Below are 21,665 nucleotides of genomic sequence, written 5' to 3' on the forward strand. Positions count from 1 at the left end.
TTTGGTCTCAACTGACCAGTGCACCTTCTTCCATATGTCTGCTGTATCCCCTACATGGCTTCTCGCAAACTGTAAACGGGACTTCTTATGGCTTTCTTTCAACAATGGCTTTCTTGCCACTCTTCCATAAAAGCCAGATTTGTGGAGTGCAAGACTAATAGCTGTCCTGTGGACAGATTCTCCCACCTGAGCTGTAGATCTCTGCAGCTCCTCCAGAGTTACCATGGACCTCTTGGCTGCTTCTCTGATTAATGTTCTCCTTGCACAGCCTGTCAGTTTAGGTGGACGGCCATGTCTTGGTAGGTTTGCAGTTGTGCCATACACTTTTCATTTTTGGATAATGGATTGAACAGTGCTCCAAGAGATGTTCAAGCCTTGGGATATTTTTTTTTTAACCTAACTCTGCTTCTAACTTTATCCTTGACCAGTCTGGTGTGTGTTCCTTGGCCTTCGTGATGCCGTTTGTTCACTAAGGTTCTCTAACAAACCTCTGAAAGCTTTGCAGAACAGCTGCATTTATACTGAGATTAAATTACACACAAGTGGACTCTATTTACTATTTAGGTGACTTCTGAAGGAAATTGGTTTCACAAGATTTTAGTTAGGGGATATCAGAGTAAAGGGGGCTGAATACAAATGCACATCACACTTTTCTGATATTTATTTGTAAAAAAGTTTGAAAACCATTTATCATTTTCCTTCCACTTTACAATTATGTGCCACTTTGTGTTGCTCTATCACATAAAATCTCAACAAAATACACTTACATTTTTGGTTGTAACATGACAAAATGTGGAACATTTCAAGGGGTATTGATACTTTTTCAAGGCACTGTAAATCCCCTTTTTTCCCCCATTCTGATGCTCATTTTGAACTTCATCAAGTCATCTTCACCACCTTTAGATCCCTAAACTCATTGAGTTGCTGCCATGTGATTGGCTGATTAGCAATTTGTGTTATCAAGCATTTGGACAAGTGTACCTAATAAAGTGTCCAGAGAGTGAATATATTATCAACTTTTGCTGGAACGGACACAAAGGGGGAATCCAAACTAAGGATGAAATGCACAAACAGAGAATATACAGGTAGTAAGGATATAAGGAAATTGCCAGCTCAGTCGGTCATGGTCCTTAGTCTAGGGAGGATGTCTTCAGCAAAGTGATGAAGATACTATGAACCATATGTGGGGAGGGATATTGACAGAAGAGAGGGATTAAAAACATTTTTGATACAATGTGGCAACAGTGTACCCCATGACCAAACACCTTATCCCAGAACAGACAATTGATGAATTAAACAAGAGACCTCAGTATCTAGACCAGGGGTGCCCAACCAGTGGCCCGCGGAGCCCTCTGATGTGGCCCACGACCGCCTGCTCTGGGATGGTGGTTTGATGAGCCCAGATTGCAGGTTGCCGACCTACCACCCCAGAGCATCAATGTTGTGAATGAAACTGGCAGTAGAGAAAGCAAGAAGCTACAGAGCAGACCCGCATAAGCTGATGCTTCCTGTATAGCTCCAGCTCCTCAATATCTAATGCACTCTGCCTGGGACAGCAACAGCCGGGGAAAACTGAATGGAAGACTGTTATTAAAGGTTGTTTTTACTGAAATCAGTGTATATATGGGCATATCTGTTCTTCAGTGGTTACTAGGCTGCTGTTAAACTAATCCTGGACCTGCAGGTTACCTGCACTGAGCCATAGACTTCTGTTATTACCTGCGGGTTTGGTGCGCTTTCAGAAAGTGCACCACACCTGCAGGATATAATAGAAGTCTATGGCAAAGTGCAGCTAACCTGCAGGAAAGCCACAGGTGCACGTGGTGCATGAGTGTGAAAGCAGCCTTAGGACCCAATGGGATCCTCCATTCACCTCTATGTCCATTTACCCCTGCTTACCTTGAATCTGATACGCTTTTTTTTTTTTACATCTGTCTCTAAAATGTCCCTTACCGACATCCTTTTGGTCTAAAAAGCCTGAGATTATAGCTGCCCCACCTCTCCAGTACCTTCTCAGCCAATAGAAACATGTCTGTGTATACTGCGTGATTGTATACCGTGTGTGTGTGTGTTTGTGTCTACTGTGTGGCCCCATAATCTCTGATTTCCTGGGGGCCCCATGAGTTGTCAGTCCGCCCCTGATTGGAGGGCCCATAGAGTAGCATGGGCTGTGTCCATATCTGCATATGCAGCGTAGATACAGACCTGTCATCTGCCCATTAGGCCGCGTACACACGGGCGGACTGTTCGCCCAACCTTGTCCGCTGAACAGTGTTTGGGCGGACAGTCCGCTCGTGTGTGGGCTTTCAGCGGACAGTTTCAGCGGACAGTTGGACGGACAAAGTCTTTCGGAAATTCCGAAAAACTGTCCGCTGAAACTGTGTTTGAGCGAACAGTCCGCCCGTGTGTGGGCTTGTCCGCTGTACTTTCGAAATGAGCGGACTGTTCCCGCTCGGAAAGTCCGCCCATTTCGAGCGCGTGTACAGGTAGGCGGAGCCCGCGAAGGAGACGTCGCGGGCTCCGCCGCCTGGAATGGGCTTAAAGGGGAACCTCAACGCCGAAAAAAATCGGCGTGGGGGTTCCCCCCAAGTCCACACCAGACCCTTGTCCGAGCACGCTACCCGGCCGGCCAGGAAAGGGGGGCGAGCGAGCGCGCCCCCCCTCCTGAGCCGTACCAGGCCGCGTGCCCTCAACATGGGGGGTGCCTTGGGGAAGGGGGGGCCGCGCGGCCCCCCCCCACCCCAAAGCACCTTGTCCCCATGTTGATGAGGACAAGGGCCTCTTCCCGACAACCCTGGCCGTTGGTTGTCGGGGTCTGCGGGCGGGGGGCTTATCGGAATCCGGGAGCCCCCTTTAAGAAGGGGGCCCCCGGATACCGGCCCCCCACCCTATGTGAATGAGTATGGGGTACAATGTACCCCTACCCATTCACCTGTGAAATAAAGTACAAAAAAAAACACAACACATGGAAAAAGTATTTTATTGCACAGCTCCGGGGGTCTTCCGTCTTCGGGGGTCTTCTCGCCGGACTCCTCCGCTATGTGTGTGTAGCTCTTTTGCTAGCGGAGGAGTCCGGCTTTCTTCCTCCCCGCCGCCGGCCTCTTCTCCCGACTTCGGGGGTCTTGTCCCCCTCTTCGGTTCTTCTGCCGGGCCACCGCGCCTTCTTGTAGCTCTTTTACAGGCGGTGGCCCGGTCTTCTGTCGCCGCTGTCGTCGCCGCCGCCTTCCGTTCTTGTTCTTCTTCTTGTTCTTCTTCTTGTTCTTCTCCTGGAGATGTTGACTCGACGATCTCTCCGGCCGGAATGCCAGAGCCGCGCTGTGCGGTCACTTATATAGTGACAATGGGGCGGTGTCACATGGTATATGTCACATGGGTTGGTCACATGGTGACCCCGCCCCCTTACGATGTCATAGTCCCCATGTGACATCAACCCATGTGACCAACCCATGTGACATATACCATGTGACACCGCCCCATTGTCACTATATAAGTGGCAGCGGAGCGTGTCCCTGGCATTCCGGCCGGAGAGCTCGTCGAGTCAACATCTCCAGGAGAAGAAGAAGAACAAGAAGAAGAACAAGAACGGAAGGCGGCGGCGGCGACGACGACAGCGGCGACAGAAGACCGGGCCACCGCCTGTAAAAGAGCTACAAGAAGGCGCGGTGGCCCGGCAGAAGAACCGAAGAGGGGGACAAGACCCCCGAAGTCGGGAGAAGAGGCCGGCGGCGGGGAGGAAGAAAGCCGGACTCCTCCGCTAGCAAAAGAGCTACACACACATAGCGGAGGAGTCCGGCGAGAAGACCCCCGAAGACGGAAGACCCCCGGAGCTGTGCAATAAAATACTTTTTCCATGTGTTGTGTTTTTTTTTGTACTTTATTTCACAGGTGAATGGGTAGGGGTACATTGTACCCCATACTCATTCACATAGGGTGGGGGGCCGGTATCCGGGGGCCCCCTTCTTAAAGGGGGCTCCCGGATTCCGATAAGCCCCCCGCCCGCAGACCCCGACAACCAACGGCCAGGGTTGTCGGGAAGAGGCCCTTGTCCTCATCAACATGGGGACAAGGTGCTTTGGGGTGGGGGGGGGCCGCGCGGCCCCCCCTTCCCCAAGGCACCCCCCATGTTGAGGGCACGCGGCCTGGTACGGCTCAGGAGGGGGGGCGCGCTCGCTCGCCCCCCTTTCCTGGCCGGCCGGGTAGCGTGCTCGGACAAGGGTCTGGTGTGGACTTGGGGGGAACCCCCACGCCGATTTTTTTCGGCGTTGGGGTTCCCCTTTAAGCCCATTCCAGGCGGCGGAGCCCGCGACGTCTCCTTCGCGGGCCCCGCCTACCTGTACACGCGCTCGAAATGGGCGGATTTGCCTCCTCCTTACGTGGGCGAGTCCGTTCATTTCAAAAGTTGAGCGAACTGTTTGCCCAACCTTGTTCGTCAAACAGTCCGCTCGTGTGTGGGCAAGTCCGCTCATGCAAATTTTGAGCGGACTGTTTGCCGAAACTGTTTGACGAACAAGGTTGGGCAAACAGTCCGCGCGTGTGTACGCGGCCTTACACTTTATTATTACACTACCAATTATTTTGGCACGTGACAGGTTACCGAGTCGCTTTGATGGCCCTCGCTCTTCAAAAGGTTGGGCACCCCTGATCTAGACAATATGTCAGGAAAGCATTTAGTCTCCATAGCATGTAGGCACACCCTTTAGGAGTATGGAAGCAGCAGTTGTCAGGTTTCTGGATGACAGAATTCTGGTTTATGGGTGTTTATAAGAAACAAATTGAAGAACCCCACCTGTTACCCCAGGGGTTGGGAAAGAAATCACAATAATCTAGCATTCCATAAACAAGCATGCCCAATAGTAAGAAGGTTTACAGGGATAAGCGAACAGGAATAAATTTAACCTGCAAAATGCCCTTGATGGAAGGGAGGAAAATTTCTGACATCAGATTTGGACTCTGCAAATCTAACTATAGATTCTTAAACTATAGATTAGACCAGTGGCGCCAAGCTGCAGCCCGGAGACTGGATGCTGCCCTTACTTGCCTTGCAGCTCTTGGAAAACTATTCCTCCAACTGACACCAACAATGGGGCACTATTCCTTCCGCTAAAACCAATTCCTACTGATTTTGGGGCATTTTCTACTCTCACTTAACATAGTCTGCCCCCCTTCTATAGACTGAAGAACAGTAAAACTGGCCATGATTTAAAAAGTTTTGAGATGCCAGGATTAGACAAATGGCTATATCAGGGGACACCTTGTGGAAGTATAACTACCAAGATAGATCATACCAATGCATGAGATTTACCAGAAAGGCTTATTTAAAGTAGGAGCTTTGAAAATTTGGAATAAACTCAAGCGCCAGTCTTGGCCAGCACAGTAGATTGTTTAAAAAAAGGCCTGAATGCATTCCTAAATGCACATAATATAACTGGATATTAGAGTGATTGTAAAGTCTTTTTTTTTTCTATTAAAATAACAAACATGTTATACTTACCTGCTCTGTGCAGTTGCTTTTGCACAGAGCAGCCAAGATCCTCCTCTTCTCGGGTCCCTGGCTTTAGCTTCTGGCCCCTCCCTCATGTTGAGTGCCCCCACAGCAAGCAGCTTGCTATGGGGACACCCGAGCTGAGCTGCAGCTCTGTGTATCCATTCAGACACAGAGCTGCGGCCTGGCCCCGTCCCCCCTCTCTCCTGATTGGCTGAGTTTTATTGACAACAGTGGGAGCAAATGGCGCTGCTGCTGTGTCTCAGCTAATCAGGAGGGAGTGTCCTGGATGGCCAAGGGACTCGTGGACATCTCTGGATAGAGATGGGGCTCGGGCAAGTGTTAGGGGGGCTGCTGCACACAGAATGCTTTTTATCTTAAAGCATAGACTGTAGAGGCGAACCGAAAGTAAATTTTGGTGCCGAAACAGAAAATGCAGCATACACTTGGCCAAAAACCGAAACGGAAAATTACAGTTTAAATCTTTTTTTTTTATATTTTCATATATAATTGTATTATGTTCGACTTAATGTCATCAATTTAACCACTTGCTGCCCGCCCACCATCAAATGGCGGCAGAGCGGTCCTCGTTCTGGGACACATGACGGTGCCCAGTTTAGCCGCGTGGCGATGGCTGGCACGCTGTGTTCCTGGGACATGGTGCAGCCGAGGCTCTTTGCCCATGTGGTCAGCTGTATCCATCACAGCCGATCACATGTAAACAAGGAAGTGCCATTTACCGGCTCTCCTCGCCTCACACTGACAGTGTGTGAGGTGAGGAGAGCCGATCAATGGCATGTCCTCACAGGGAAGTGCCCTGATCACAGTGCAACCCCAGCAGTGTCCATTAGTGATGCCACTCTGTGCCCATCAGTGACACCGGTCTGTGCTCAGTTATGACAATCAATGCTGCCATTCAGTGCCACCTATCAGTGCTCATCAGGGCTGCATATTAGTGACTCCCCATGAGTGCCCAAGAAAAATGACTTCTTTACAAATCTTTCTGACAAACTGAGAAAAACTTTATTTATTTTTTAAAATTTTGGTATTTTTTTTTAATCAAGAAATAAAATAAAAAACAGTGGTGATTAAATACCCCCAAAAGAAAGCTCTATTTGTGTGAAGAAAATGATGAAAAAAAATTTATTTGGGTACAGTGTTGTATGACCGTGCAATTGCCATTCAAAATGCAACCTGGGCAGGAAGTGGGTGAAAGTGGCCTGTATTGAAGTGGTTAAATGAATATGAATTATTGTCGGCCATTATTGGCACCTTTAGCGCAAGAAAAACTCAAGAAAAAAAATGTATCCCGTTAAATTCTATGTATGTCTGCACACTGGTCAGTTTGGCTTCCATTGTAGCGTTAACAATCCTACTTGCTGCATTTTTGGTCAGTTAATAAAACGCCTCTTCCAGTTCAAATGCACTGAAAACGCAGCAAGAACGCGCCAGTACGTTTTCGATGCAATTTTTGAGTCACATGGCCTATGAAAAACACACCATACGCACAGTAAAATCATTGCAAAATCACAGTAAAATCAACGAGAAAATGCGCGGTAGAATTGCTGCAAATGCGCTGTAAAATTGTGTGCGTTTGCGGTGCCATTATTTTCGGCACCCTTTTCTCTTATTAACCGAACACCGATAACACCATTTTAGGCCAAAATGTTTCAGCGGCTGAAATTTTGGTGCATCTCTAATAGAAGCCATTAAGATAAAAAAATCTTCTGCCTTTACAACCCCTTTAAATATTCAGAGGTCATAACACTAGGGGTAGTTAATCCAGAGAATATCTGAATGCCTATGAAGTGATCAGGAAGCATTTTTTTCCCCCACTGGAACGAACTGGATCAGGCTTTATTGTTTTTTTTTTGCCTTCCTCTGGGATCAACTATGGGCATAGGATTGTATATGGGGGGACTTTTTAATATCTACAGTGCATCCGGAAAGTATCACAGCGTATTCACAGCGCTTCACTTTTTCCACATTTTGTTGTTAGAGCCTTATTCCAAAATGGATTATAATCCTTATTTTCCTCAAAATTCCACAAACAATACCCCATAATGACAACATGAAAGAAGGTTGTTTGAAATCTTTGCAAATTTATTAACCACTTCAATACTGGGCACTTAAACACCTTCCTGCCCAGACCAATTTTTAGCTTTCAGCGCTGTCGCACTTTGAATGACAATTGCGCAGTCATGCTACACTGCACCCAAATGAAATTTTTATCATTTTTTTCCCACAAATAGAGCTTTCTTTTGGTGGTATTTGATCACCTCTACGGTTTTTATTTTTTGCGCTACAAATAAAAAAATACCGAAAATTTTGAAAAAAAATATGTTTTTTTTTGTTTCAGTTTCAAAACTTTGTAAATAAGTACGTTTTCTCCTTCACTGATGGGCACTGCTGGGGCTACACTGATGGGCACTGATAAGGCGGCACTGATGGGCACCAATGATGTGGCACTGATGAGGTGGCATTGATGGACACTGATGTGGCATTGACAGGTGGCACTGATAGGCGGCACTGATGGGTGGCACTGATAGGCGGCACGGATGGGCACTGATAGCTGGCACGGATTGGCATGGATGGGCGGCACGGATTGGCATGGATGGGCGGCACAGATGGGCATGGATAGGGGGCACAGATGGGCATGGATAGGCGGCACAGATGGGCATGGATAGGCGGCACAGATGGGCATGGGTGGGCGGCACAGATGGGCATGGGTGGGCACTGATAGGTGGCATGGGTGGGCACTGATAGGTGGCACGGATGGGCACTGATAGGTGGCACATGTGGGCACTGATAGGCGGCACAGGTGGGCACTGATAGGCGGCACAGGTGGGCACTAATAGGCGGTATTGTATTGTTATACTGTACTAATGGATGCCAATCAGTGCCAAACAATAATGCATGCCAATCAGTGATGCCCATTGTGGGCACTGATTGCCATCCATTATGGGCACTGATTGGCATCCATTGTGGCACTGACTGGCATCCCTGGTGGTCTAGGGAGGATTACCTTTTGCTGGGCATCCCTGGTGGTCTGGTGGCGTCCCTGGTGGTCCAGTGTGGGCATCCTCGGGGGGGCTGATAATCGATCAGCACAGACCCCCCCTGTCAGAGGAGCAGCCGATCGGCTCTCCTCTACTCGCGTCTGACAGACACGAGTGAGGAAAAGCCGATCACAGGCTCTTCCTATTTACACTGTGATCAGCCGTGATTGGACACGGCTGATCACGTGGTAAAGAGTCTCAGTCGGAGACTCTTTACCGAGATCGTAGTTGCCGGGTGTCAGACTGAAAGTCTCAATGAGCACAGTGGCCTTCATCATTCATATATGGAAGAAGTTTGGAACCACCAGGACTCTTCCTAGAGTGGGCTCTTTGGGAAAACTGAGCGATTGGGGGCAGAAGGGCCAAAGTCAGGGAGGTGTTTAAGAACCCGATGGTCACTCTGATAGAGCTCCAGTGTTTCTCTGTGGAGAGAGGAGAACCTTCCAGAAGAACAACCATCTCTGCAGCACTCCAGCAATCAGGCCTGTATGGTAGCTACTCCTCACTAAAAGGCATATGACAGCCCACCTGAAAGTTTACCAAAAGGCACCTGAAGGACTCAGACCATGAGAAACAAAATTCTCTGGTCTGATGAAACAAAGATTGAACTCTTTGGCCTGAATGGCAAGCGTCATATCTGGAGGAAACCAGGCACCGCTCATCACCTGTCCAATACCATCCCTACAGTGAAGCAAGGTGGTGGCAGCATCATGCTGGGGATGTTTTTCAGCTGCAGGAACTGGGAGACACTAGTCAGGATTGAGGGAAAGATGAATGAAGCAATGTACAAAGACATTCTTGATAAGAACCTGCTCCAGAGCGCTCTGGACCTCTGACTGGGGAGCAGGTTCATCTTAAAACAGGACAATGACTAAGCACACAGCCAAGATAACAAAGGAGTGGCTATAGGACAACTCTGAATCTCCTTAAGTGGCCGAGCCAGAGCCCAGACTTGAACCTGTATGAACATCTATGGAGAGATCTGAAAATGGCTGTACACCGACGTGCTCCATCCAACCTGATGGTGCTTCCTGCAAAGAAGAGTGGCAGAAACTGCCCAAAATAGGTGTACCAAGCTTGTAGTGTCATACTCAAAAACACTTAAGGCTGTAATTGGTACCAAAGGTACATCAACAAAGTATTGACCAAAGGCTTGCGAATACTTATGCACATATGTGATTTTCTTTGAAATCTTTGCAAATTTATTAAAAATAAAAAACAAACAGACTTCTTTCGTGTTGTCATTATGGGGTATTGTTTGTAGAATTTTGAGGAAAATTATGATTTTAATCCATTTTGGAATAAGGCTGTAACATGATAAAATGCAGAAAAAGTGAAGCACTGTGAATACTTTTCAGATGCACTGTAGGAGACTGGGGATAAGAAATCTTCCGCAGTCTTCTTTAGCACTGACTCCAAGTGCTTATCAATCTACTCTGTTTCTACTGCTTCTAAAGCAGATAGATTGACTGCTAATGGAGTGGTGATGGAGAAGGAACCTGGTGCTTTTAAAGTGGTTGTAAACCCTTACAACACACTTTGACCTACAGGTAAGTCTAGATTAAGGCTTACCTATAGGTCCAAGAAATATCTCCTAAACCTACACGGTTTAGGAGATATTTGCCGAAAGACAGGCACAGCTGTCTACGGCGCATGTGCCGTAGACAACGGCGCATGTGCCGTAGACAGCGGCGCACTGAGTGCGGCACCATCAACGGCGACTATGCTGCGCGTGGCGGCTCCCGTGCGCATGCGCGGGAGTGAGGTCATCGCGGCTTCGCCGAATGACAGCGGCGGAGCGGCGAGACCCACCAAGAAGATGGATGCGCCGGACTACAGGGGACAGCGGTGACATCGCTGGCTCCTGTGTCAGGTAAGTGACACATAATGGACTACTATGCGATGCATAGTAGTCCATTATGCTTTACCTTTGCAGGGAATGGAAGAGGAAGTAAACTCATCAGGGTTTACTTCCTCTTTAAGCTTTGGAGAGGGATGGCTGTAATAAGGCTGTTAACTGTCCAAGAAAGTCTGACATATTTGAGCAGAAATCTTCCTTGGTCAGATAGTCACTTGTTACATGGCTGTGAAAAGTAGAATCAGACCAATGTTAAAATAGGGCTCTACTGCAGTGCAAGAGAAACCGTCACGAGTGATTTGAGTTTATGGAAACCTTTGGCAAAGCGAGAGTTTGGGTGAGTTTTTTCTGTACTTACCTTAGTTTCCACCATTTCTATCAGTAAGGGTGTTCCCTTGAGGGGTACTCCTGGAGTGGGATGCAGAAATGGAGTAAGCATGTCTGTAGGATACACAGTGACCCAGGGATCAACCATTTTGTATAAAAAGAGTGGGAAGACCTTTTAAGGGCTATGGGTGGAAGTGTCTATCATTGCTAAGAGAGGATTCCTTGTGGGGTACTCACAAAATGGAAGTGGAATGAGTGGGTATTAGTGTGTCCAGCCATGACAACCCAAGATAACCCTGAAGGAGCAGGCAGCCAGGAGAGCAGCAAACGTGCTTCTTGTGTTCCTAGCGGAAATGTCAAGTGGAAGTGTGCATCAGAAGGCATAGAGCAACTGTGTCACCAATTAGTGGGGAGAAAAAAAGTCAAATTTCAAAAGGTAAAGGTTATAATAATTTTACCTACCTCCAACCAAGTAGAGCCATTTAGAGATGGGGATAAGGCAGTGAGTGATTAACAAACTACATGTAAGGGCCCATTTCACAATACAGGTAAACTCCTTACGTTATCCATGCTGCAGGTTCCTGGAGGGAACCAAACTACACTTGTCGCGGTGGGCATACTCCCCAAAGGTGTCTTCACCATAGGAATGGACCTGTATAGCACCCTGCATCTAACTACACTTGTTGCACTTCATACCAAGGTGAGCACCAAACACAAGCTCCAGTGCCTGAAGCAAAAATTAGTTTCCATTATGTACATCGAGGGTAACTGATACCGAAACTGCTAGTCTGCTTCAATAAGCTGTTTGATCTTTATGGTAGGGTCAGTCAAAGTGGTAAAGAAAAATAAAGAACTGTTTAGAAAATAACGCCACTGGAGAAGATGTCCATCACCTAAGGACACTACAATAAAAAACTGGCATCACACAGAATGGGTGGGGTTATACGAGAGTAAACTGGAAGAGAACCTAGTAAAGCTTTTGCCAAAAAGCATGGTCTACTTTCTGTCCTGTACAATCAAGGTAGGCATATTTATTTCTGTTTTTTTTTATGTTGGAGATTGTCCTTCACTTCCTGTATGGTAAAAGGTTGTCAACAGGACAAGTCCTGAATAGCGGCATTAACCCAGCAGGGATTCTATTCTAATCCTTGCCCACAATATTCAAAGTTAGGAAACAAACTGGGTAGACATGCACTTAAAAGAGCTTTTAACTTTGGAACTATAATGGTCAGATAGAAAGCTTTAGTATAATTTCCACACTCTGAAAATCTGCGTAAGATATAAAAGTTTAAAGTCCAGCTGATAGATATGGTACTCAATATAACTAGATTATATTTATTAACAGACAATACAAACTAAAACCATTCAGTGTTGGGTAGTAGCAGCTCTATACACCGGACCTTAGTTTGTCAAAATTACAAATAAAACATGACAGACACGCAAGATTGAGCCTTATGAATTACAATCTCTCTCAGAAGCGTCTGAATAACCCAAACCAGATACAAGTAGACTCAATCTTCCTGTCTCGAACGGTCTTTTCAAATGATTTTCTTGGGGGGGAAAAACGGTTTAAGATCCCTTGCGTTTATCATATTCTAAACATTTTAGGAGTTTCACAAATCCATTCACCACTATAGTAGTATATTTTCTGGGATGTGCAATTGTGTGGCAATACAGTGGTGTGAAAAAGTGTTTGCCCCCTTCCTCATTTCCTGTTCCTTTGCATGTTTGTCACACTTAAGTGTTTCGGAACATCAAACCAATTTAAACAATAGTCAAGGACAACACAAGTAAACACAAAATGCAATTTGTAAATGAAGGTGTTTATTATTAAAGGTTCACAATCAAGGCATCACTTAAATAGGAGCTGCTTGACACAGTAAGGTCCACCAGAAGATCCTTAAAAGCTACACATCATGCAGAGACCCAAAGAAATTCAGGAACAATTGAGAAAGAAAGTAATTGAGATCTATCAGTCTGGAAAGGGTTATAAAGCCATTTCCAAAGCTTTGGGAATCCAGCGAACCACAGTGAGAGCCATTATCCACAAATGGCGAAGACATGGAACAGTGGTGAACCTTCCCAGGAGTGGCCGGCCGCCCAAAATTACCCCAAGAGCGCAGCGACGACTCATCCAAGAGGTCACAAAAGACCCCACAACAACGTCCAGGAACTGCAGGCCTCACTTGCCTCAGTTAAGGTCAGCGTTCATGCCTCCACCATCAGGAAAAGACTGGGCAAAAATGGCCTGCATGGCAGAGTTCCAAGGAGAAAACCACTGCTGAGCAAAAAGAACAAAGCTCGTCTCAATTTCTCCACAACACATCTTGATGATCCCCAAGACTTTTGGGACAACATTCTGTGGACCGATGAGACAAAAGTGGAACTCTTTGGAAGGTGTGTGTCCAAGTATATCTGGCGTAGAAGGAACACTGCATTTCATAAAAAGAACCTTATACCAACAGTAAAATATGGTGGTGGTAGTGTGATGGTCTGGGGCTGTTTTGCTGCTTCAGGACCTGGAAGACTTGCCGTGATAAAAGGAACTATGAATTCTGCTGTCTACCAAGAGATCCTGAAGGAGAATGTCTGACCATCTGTTCGTGTACTCAAGCTGAAACAAACTTGGGTTCTGCAGCAGGACAATGATCCTAAACACACCAGCAAGTCCACCACCGAATGGCTGAAGAAAAACAAAATGAAGACTTTGGAGTGGCCTAGCCAAAGTCCTGACCTGAATCCTATTGAGATGTTGTGGTATGACCTTAAAAAGGCCGTTCATGCTCGAAAACCCTCTAATGTAACTGAATTAGGACAATTCTGCAAAGATGAGTGGGCCAAAATTCCTCCAGGACGCTGTAAAAGCCTCATTGCACGTTATCCCAAACGCTTGGTTGCAGTTGTTGCTGCTAAGGGTGGCCCAACCAGTTATTAGGTTTAGGGGGCAATCACTTTTTCACACAGGGCCATGATGGTTTGGATTTTTTTTCACCTTTAATAATAAACACCTTCATTTACAAATTGCATTTTGTGTTTACTTGTGTTGTCCTTGACTATTGTTTAAATTGGTTTGATGTTCCGAAACACTTAAGTGTGACAAACATGCAAAGGAACAGGAAATGAGGAAGGGGGCAAACACTTTTTCACACCACTGTATATATATATTTTTTATTTTTAAGCACCAAAAAGTAAAGTGCATACTTAGATAAGACAACACTTGCTGCATTACATTCAGTAAAATTTAAGAGTATCTAGTATAGCTCAATTACCTGAAGTGCTGTGGATATTCTCAGAGGCACTGTAGGGCCAGGCACCAGGTGAAGGCAGCGAGGTGTTAAGGGAAGAATTGGACCCTAAAAGGAAAATAAATCCATGAAACCTGAATGCTCTTTAGTTACTAGTAATCCATAAAATTACATAACTCAATACCACTGTATTGTTTATTTAAAAAACAAACAAAAAAAAACATAAACACAGCAGGTTTCACATAGGTTGAACTTGATGGACTTTTGTCTTTTTTCAACCTCACCTACTATGTCACCTACTATGTAACAGCATGTGCAGAAATCTACAACCTGTATTCAGTTTACTGTGCAAAACCCCCTCCCAAAAAACTTATGACACAGAAAAAACATTGTGGTGTGAACAGGGCACATGGAGAACCATTGTTTTCTCTGTGTCCTTGCAGGGACCTGGTGTGAACAAGCTAATGCAAATTAAGTCTTTGCATTTTTTTTCCATCGATTTTATGTACGCATGGTGGGAACAAGGCCTAAACCCATTCATGTGGAGGAAGGGGATTGTTGAATGTTTGCAAACATAGCAGGAATAAGGATCACTGTAGACAAGGGGTGAAGGTAGGGGGTCTTTTCAAGTGCCACTGACCACCAATGATCGTGGGATTGTTCTTTTTTTAAAGGTAAAAAGGCAAATGTAAGCAATACCAAATTTTGATGTTTTTTCCTCATGTATTGCAAAATATAACCCAGTGCTTATTAACCACTTCATTACAGGGCACTTTTACCCCCTTCCTGCCCAGGGCAATTTTCAGCTTTCAGCGCTGTTGCACTTTGAATGACAAGTGCACGGTCATGCAACACTGTACCCAAACTAAATTTTTATCATTTTGTTCACACAACTAGAGATTTCTTTTGGTGGAATTTAATCACCACTGGATTTTTTTGCAAAAATTATTGAAAAAAAAAAAAGCCTTTTTTCTTTGTTTCGGTTACAAAAGTTTAAAAAACAACTGTTCTTAAATTATTCATAAATTCAGCCCAAAACGTTGTAAAAATATCCCAAATCAGTGTATATTATTTAGCCTGTTGGAAAGTTATAGAGTTCACAAACTATGGTATTGTAGTGTACACAGTTGTGCTCAAAAGTTTGCATATCCTGGCAGAAATTGTGAAATTTTTGCATTAGCCCTTTCATGACTAAGCCTATTTCTGACATTTGGTGTTTACAAGTTAAAATCTTTATTTTTTGCTAGAAAATTACTTAGAATCCCCAAACATTTTATATACATATTATATATATTTTTAGCAGAGAATCTAGAGAATAAAATGGCGATTGTTGCAATATTTTATGTCACACGGTATTTGTGCAGCGGTGTTTTAAATGTAATTTTTTGGGAAAAGGGACACTTAGTCTAGTATAGTATAGTTATCCCAATTTTTTTCTATAATGTGAAAGATGATGTTACGCCGAGTAAATAGATACCAAACATGTCACACTTTATAATTGCACGCACTTGTGGATTGGCGACAAACTTTGGTACTTAAAAATCTCCATAGGCGCCGCTTTAATTTTTTTTTACGGTTACCAGGTTAGAGTTACAGAGGAGGTCTAGCACTAGAATTATTGCTCTCGATTTGACGAGCGCGGCAATACCACACATGTGTGATTTGAACACTGTTTACATATGCGGGTGTGACTTCCATATGCGTTTTCTTTGCTGCGCAAGCTCGCGGTGACGGAGGCAGTTTGAAATGATTGTGAATATGACTGATCATGCCAAAAAACTGTCTTTTATTTAACAATAGCAATCACATGAAGCTATTTATTATCACATTGCTTTTTGGATCCTTTTAAAATCATAATAACAGAAATCACCCAAATGGCCCTGATAAAAAGTTTACATACCCTGGAATGTTTGGCCTTGGTACAGACACAGAAGGTGGCACACACAGGTTAAAATGGCAATTAAAGGTTAATTTCCCACAAATCACAATTAGTGTCTGTGTATAAATAGCCCAATTAGTTTGTTAGCTCTCACATGGATGCACTAAGCAGGCTAGACACTGAGCCATGAGGAGGTAGAAAAGAACAGTCAAAAAAACCTGCGTAAAAAGGTAATGAAACTATACGAAGATGGAAAAGGATATAAAAAGCCTTGAATATGCCAGTCAATACTGTTGAATCACTTAATAAGACCTGGAAATTTGGGCATCTCATGATACCAAGCCAAGGTCAGGTAGATCAAGAAAGATTTCAGCCACAACTGCCACGGGAACTGTTCGAGATACAAAGAAAAACCCACAGGTAACCTGAGGAGAAATGCAGGCTGCTCTGGAAAAAGATGGTGTGGTTGTTTTTAAGGAGCATAATACTTGAACAAAAAAGAGCTGCATTGTCAAGTTGCCAGAATGAAGCCTTTACTCTACAAGTTTCACAAAAAAAGCCTGGTTACAATATGCCCAACACCACCACGAAGACGTGCCTCATTGGATTTTTTTGTGGCATTGGCGCAATAAAGTGTTTTTTCTGGCAGTTCAACCATGCAGCTCTTTTTTGTTCAAGTATTGTTAAATTGTGCTCCTTAAAAACAACCACACCATCTTTTTGGAGAGCAGCCTGTATTTCTCCTGCGATTACCTGCGTTTTTTTCTTTGTATCCTGAGCAATTCTTCCTTGGTCTACCTGACCGTTGCTTGGTATCACAAAAGCTCCTAATTTTCAACTTCTTAAGTGATTAAATAGTACTGACTGGCATATTCAAGGCTTTGGATAACTTTTTATTTACTTTTCCATCTTTGCAAAGTTTCATTACCTTGTTACGCAGGTGTTTTGACTGTTCATTTCCCCCTCCTCATGGCTTAGCGTATGTAAACTTTTTATCAGGGCCATTTGGGTGATTTCTATTATTTAAAAAGGATCCAAAAAAAAAAACTATGTGATAATAAATGGCTTCATGTGATTGCTATGCTTAAATAAAAGGCAGTTTTTTTGCATGATCAGTCATATTTTCAATAATAATGCCAAGATTTCACAATTTCTGCCAGGGTGTGCAAACTTTTGAGCATGACTGTATATCTGGAATTTGATCAATCTTGATGTACTGATGGCTGATCTAATGTCTTGATGCCGAAAATGCCAGCACAGTACAAATGACCCCTTTTTGGAAAGTAGACAGTCCAACGTATTTAGTAAAAGGCATGGCGGGTTTTTTTTTTAAGTTGTAATTTTTTGCCATAATTTTTTGAAAAATTAAGAAATTACTGCATCATCATATAACTGGTGTAGTGGTGATCAGGGATACTGACTGGTGACAGTATTGTTATTTATTTTTATTAGCTGCGATTGGTCAAAGCTAATCACTGATACGGATGGCCTGTGATTGGCCCTGTCTGTACCATGTGATCAAATTGACCAATCACCAATAGCAACACAGTTGTATATTGATGGCATGAAAGGAAGCCATATACTGTGTACAACTGTCATGTGACCTGCTGTGATTGGTCATGGCAATCACATGGTACCAGCAGCGAGCCAGTACTCTGATCAGTCACGGGTCAGCCACGCGAGCAGCGCTTTCTGACAGGACATCATATGAGATCCAGTCAGGATCTTAAAGCTACCGCCCGGCCATCCTTGTGCTATAGGCCGGGTGGGGAAGTGTTTAAAATGGTTGTAAACTCAAAAAAACAAACAAAAAAAAACAACCTGTAACAAAGGCATAATGAGCTAGTATGCATCGCATACTAGCTCATAACAAAATATTTACCTTATATCAAAGCTGTTGCAGCACTCCCCATACACAGCTGTGACTGGCAACATGTCTCCCGGAGTTGTTTCCGGGTTTCCTGGCTCTGGTGCTGTGATTGACTGGAGCCGAGATGACATCACGGCACAGCTCCTGAATATATGGCACGAGCGAGTCATTTCTTCAGTGCGCATGTGCCGATGCAACACATGCGGATACAATGAATATCTCCTAAACGGTGCAAGTTTAGGAGATATTCACGGTACCTACAAGTAAGCCTTATTTTAGGTATACCTGTAGGATAACGTGGTGTAACAGGGTTTACAACCACCTTAAACACCACCAAAAATGGTCCTTTCTCAAAAAAGTTAACAATTTATTGTGTTACATCACCCAGTAATTGTCAGTCAAGCTACCACAGCAGTTAAAACTGGCTTGACAATGAATGGGTACATAAAAGCTAGTATTTCATTGGTTAAACCTGAACTGCAGGCACAAATACTCATCTATTCTTGTAAATTAGCACAGTGGATATGAATACACATGTCTCTTGCATTTAGACTCTATTTGCTTATCCTGGAGTTTACCTTTAAGGAATCTCAGTAGCTTTGAATGTCCCATGTCCATCTTGAAAAAGCTAAATTGCACATCTATGAAATATAGCTATGTGTTATATTTCCCTCTAGTACATATTTATGTAGATTATGTATCTGAGCTTTAATCATATGAGAAAGCAGAGCTTAAAAACAATTGCCACATGATATCCTTAAAGAACTATGTGCCTTTGAAAAAATATATATATATATTGTAATGAGCCTAGTGTGCTTATTAAATCAGTGTTCAGTGAAAAGTGATATTTAATCAAAATGGTGGCCGTTTACAACATCAACTGACCATACAGTACAGGGGAGTTCTCTCCTGTGCTCTACAAGTCCCAGAATATAATGCACCTGTAACTTCCATTTTTTCTGCTCACCTCTTAACAGATTCGTGGACATGCTAAGAAGACTGAACAGCATTTACACACTTGCCATTCTACCTCAGCGGTGCTTGGTTGGTCCATCATTGACATTACACATTTGAGTAAAGCTCAGTCGGCTCCACCTCTGTCTGGTTTGTCTTGCCCGCCTGTTAGCCAATTGTTTGGCCAAGATTCCTTGGGGAGCATTAAATGCTAGACTTGAAGAACATAGGATATAACATCCTGTGTACTTGTTCCTACACAGGAGCCAAAATGGTCACTTAGTGATGATGGATGCAAATGGCCAACATTGCTTTTAGCAACAGAGTAGTTAGGCACGCCACGCAAAATCTTTGTTTATATTGAAAACAGGTATAACTTTTTTGATGATTTAATAAGTGTGCTATTAAACCAGATCTAACCCTTCATCTCCTCAATTGTGCAGGCCTGCCTTGGAACCACACAAAATGACTTCCAAAAACATTTCCTGCCGAGGCCCCTGCATCTTGCACATGCAAACTCAGTCTCCTGGAGGCTGCCATAGGAATAAACTGGTCTGAGGTGCAGGATGAAGAGATTCCAGAGGGGAGGCTTTCTTAAGAAAGGTTGTGTGGCGGAATAATGAAATCTGCTGGAATGAGGAGGAAGGCAAGTATTGGGCCAGATAGACTGAATTCAAAGGGGGAAGGGGGGTGTTGAGACATGCTCTAAAGGACAACTTGTTTAGCTGTTCTTTAAAGCAACTCAGAATATTTATCTCAGAATACTTAACTGAAAACGCATTTTTTTTTGTTTTGTCAGTTACATAAATGACACGTATAAAAATGAAGCATGACCAAAATGACAAACCTGTAGGGGTGTCCTGCAGTAGCTGGTGGTCAGTATCTACGATGGGAGATGGGGCTGGACCCCCCAGCACGCTACCGGGGGTAACATAAGGGTCTGATTCTGGGTCAATGTTCGGAATTCCTTTCCATGGCACACCAGGCTGAAACTCTGCCAAGGAAACGTTGGAAAGGTGAACAAAAATATATATGGATAAAAGGATCAATGTGCAACCTGCAATTGTTTTGTTTTACCTACATAATTTGCCATTGGTTACGAAGTGGAAACATTTTACTCTTAAGACGCCAGATGCCCAACCTCCGGCCCATTGGTATGTTATGTGTGGCTCTCAGACCTCTGCAGTCTGTAGTGGGGATATTGGTTAGGGCAATAACATTAATCTCTACTAGCCTCATGTAAAATGTTCTCAGTTTTGTATTTTCTTCCGCAGCATATCCCCAGCCATATATGTAGTATGTCCACACTCTCTGACCCTCATGTCCCTTATTAAGTGCATTTTTGACAATCCTATAAAGCATTACATATACTGAACATTACAGCATTAGCATTTGAGGCCCCTTTTAGCTTATAAGTTGATAACCACTGTTTAAGACCATGCTAAACTAGAATGTGTTCTGATTTTCTTGTTTATAGCTAGTTGTCATTCAATGTCACCCCCTCTGCTTGGGCATAACAGCTGTTATAATTTCTATAGTTGAAATTCCCAATAAAATAATTAAACTAGAAAAAATAATGGTACGGTATCTGACAAAAGGGAGTACACCCCTCACATACTGAGTGTACAGCTTGTATACCAGTTTAAATTTGTTGTCCCCTCAAAATAACTCATCACACACCCATTAATGTCTAAACCGCTGGCAACAAAAGTGAGCACACCCCTAAGTGAAAATGTCCAAATTGGGCCAAAAGTGTCAATATTTTGTGTGGCCACCATTATTTTCCAGAATTAGCTTAATCCTCCTGTGCATGGCGTTCACTAGAGCTTCACAGGTTACCACTGGAGTCCTCTTCCACTCCTCCATGATGACATCACAGAGCTGGTGGATTTAGAGACCCTAAGCTCCTCCACTATCCATCTGAGGATGCCCCACAGATGTTCAATAGAGTTTAGGTCTGGAGACATGCTTGGCCAGTCCATCACCTTTACCCCCAGCTTCTTTAGCAAGGCAGTGCTCGTCTTGGAGGTGTGTTTGGGATTGTTATGTTGGAATACTGCCCTGCGGCCCAGTCTCCAAAGGGAGGAGATCATGCTCTGCTTCAGTATGTCACAGTACATGTTGGCATTCATGGTTCCCTCAATGAACTGTAGCTCCCATAAAAGTATCACTGATAAATATCGGCTGACAAGTATCACTGATCCAAGCGCTCAAAAGAAGATGTGTAAAATTAAAGTTTGAACACAAAGCTGCTATCATATCAAGAACAAAATATCAAAAACACATATAGTGTCACATATTCTAGAAAACCATATCACAGTGTTACTATATTGACAGCGCTAGAAGATTAATTATGAACATGAAACAAACAGACTAATAGGAATTTAGAAAGTTCATAGACACTGAGTGATGTGCTGAATCTTAAGTTGTGAATAGGGTGCTCCGCTAAGTTCTCAACCAGAGTAAAAAAGAGTCCAATTCAACACCATCCACCAAGATGCTTTTATCCAGTGTGAAGCTTCGTGATCAGTGTCACTCCCAATGGTAATGCACTTACCCCAAATAGGGTTGTATAAAGGCACTTCTAATTGTATATCCCTCCAGGTGTTTCTAAGGCAAAACCTCCAAGAAAGACTCTCCCCTCACAGCACCACTCAGATGTTTTTCACATATGGAAGAAATCAAGAAAAACGATCCATAGTGCAAACCATTTTAATCTGTGATCTCATATACACTCTTTAAAAACATACGTACAATGTACATAACATCATATGGCATTAAGTATCGTCAGCGGGGCACAGTCTAATCTCACCAAACTCCAGAACACAATGATGGAAAGTGGTCTCGGTGTTTGAGGCAAGTCCCGGGAAGACTGGCTCTCCTCCTACGATAGTGATCAGCTGCACGGTCAAGCCCATACGCGTTTCGTCATAACGTCTTTGTCTGTGGGCGTGGCCGTGCGGCACAGCAAATAGATAATATATAGGAAGA

The 21,665-nt window shown here is 44.1% G+C and overlaps 1 protein-coding gene across 13 annotated transcripts in view; it reads right to left on the reverse strand.

The window, feature by feature from the left end:
• The window catches only part of TNRC6B (trinucleotide repeat containing adaptor 6B), a 1,034,757-nt gene that overhangs the window by 74,936 nt on the left and 938,156 nt on the right, over positions 1-21,665 (reverse strand). For 12 of the 13 annotated variants that reach the window (XM_077452437.1, XM_077452434.1, XM_077452436.1 and 9 more), the window contains 2 exons: positions 19,522-19,668; positions 13,996-14,079 (listed from right to left, as the gene is read on the reverse strand). In XM_077452437.1, coding sequence (XP_077308563.1) covers positions 13,996-14,079; positions 19,522-19,668 — 231 coding nt within the window. The remainder of the gene's footprint in view (positions 1-13,995; positions 14,080-19,521; positions 19,669-21,665) is intronic. The other variant, XM_077452433.1, reaches the window with a different exon arrangement.

Source organism: Lithobates pipiens, unplaced genomic scaffold (genome assembly GCF_037356315.1).
Source record: "Lithobates pipiens isolate NorthernLeopardFrog02 unplaced genomic scaffold, aLitPip1_a1.2 Scaffold_23, whole genome shotgun sequence".
Classification (NCBI taxonomy): Eukaryota; Metazoa; Chordata; class Amphibia; order Anura; family Ranidae; genus Lithobates; species Lithobates pipiens.